This window comes from Buceros rhinoceros, unplaced genomic scaffold (assembly GCF_000710305.1).
Source record: "Buceros rhinoceros silvestris isolate BGI_N320 unplaced genomic scaffold, ASM71030v1 scaffold10082, whole genome shotgun sequence".
Classification (NCBI taxonomy): domain Eukaryota; kingdom Metazoa; phylum Chordata; class Aves; order Bucerotiformes; family Bucerotidae; genus Buceros; species Buceros rhinoceros.
This window is the reverse complement of record NW_010400669.1, coordinates 1,239-2,038: the sequence shown is the minus strand read 5'-3', so window position 1 is coordinate 2,038 and position 800 is coordinate 1,239. Positions and strand designations below refer to the sequence as shown.

General features: G+C 58.9%; 1 protein-coding gene across 1 annotated transcript in view; it reads left to right on the top strand.

Moving 5' to 3' along the window:
• LOC104489758 (rho GTPase-activating protein 26-like) overlaps positions 1 to 800 on the top strand; it is a gene marked incomplete at its 3' end in the record, with an annotated part of 23,898 nt that overhangs the window by 22,066 nt on the left and 1,032 nt on the right. The window contains exon 7 of the mRNA XM_010131959.1: positions 342 to 446. Coding sequence (XP_010130261.1) covers positions 342 to 446 — 105 coding nt within the window. The remainder of the gene's footprint in view (positions 1 to 341; positions 447 to 800) is intronic.

The following is an 800-nucleotide window of genomic DNA, read 5'->3' as shown; positions in this document are numbered from 1 at the left end:
GCAGCACTGGGCTGGCAGCGTGCTGCCTGCTGTGCCCAGCACCTCCCGCTCTGCTCACAGGGACCGCGTGGCTCCAGTGGTGCAGGGAAGGGGCACAGAGAGGACGAGGGGTCCTGGGGCGGAGGCTTGGCATGGCTTTGGGGGAAGGAAGTGCAGACTCAGCTTCAGGGTCTGCTCAGAGGAGGGTTTGAAAGTGAAATGAGGGCAGACTATGTTCCTTGGGACAGCCAGCAAACCCCTCTGCCCTGGGGAGTGCAGGGACGCTTCCCCTTGGCAGCGGTTGCTCTGCAGGCGGTTGTGGGTCTCTACTGACCATCTGGAATCTTTTTACCCCATCGCAGCTGCTGGCCTTTCTGCAGGGGCTTTTCACCTTCTACCACCATGGCTACGAGCTTGCAAAGGACTTCAGCGATTTCAAGACAGAGCTGACGATCAGCATCCAGAACGTAAGTGTGCCCCGTGCCTGTCGCCAGCACCGTCCCGCAGAGCCAGCTGACACCTTTTCCCGTGTGCTACCAAGCCAAGGCTTTCACTGTATCCTTGAAAGCAAGTTCTTTTTTTGTGAGTAACACCACAGCATGAACAGAGCCCACGTGGCAGCTTGTTCCCTACGGCACACGGACTGCAGCGGCCCAGCTTGCAGATGCCACTGTGATTTTAGTGGGTGTCTCAGACAGTTTCGCAAGTGTCTCCAAGCACTGTTCGCCCGGGGAAGTGTGGCACTTGTTGCCATCCCAGTCTCCGGGCTGTGGAATGGAGTTGTGGCAGGGGGGGGGTGGCAGCCAGGCGATCGCTTTTCC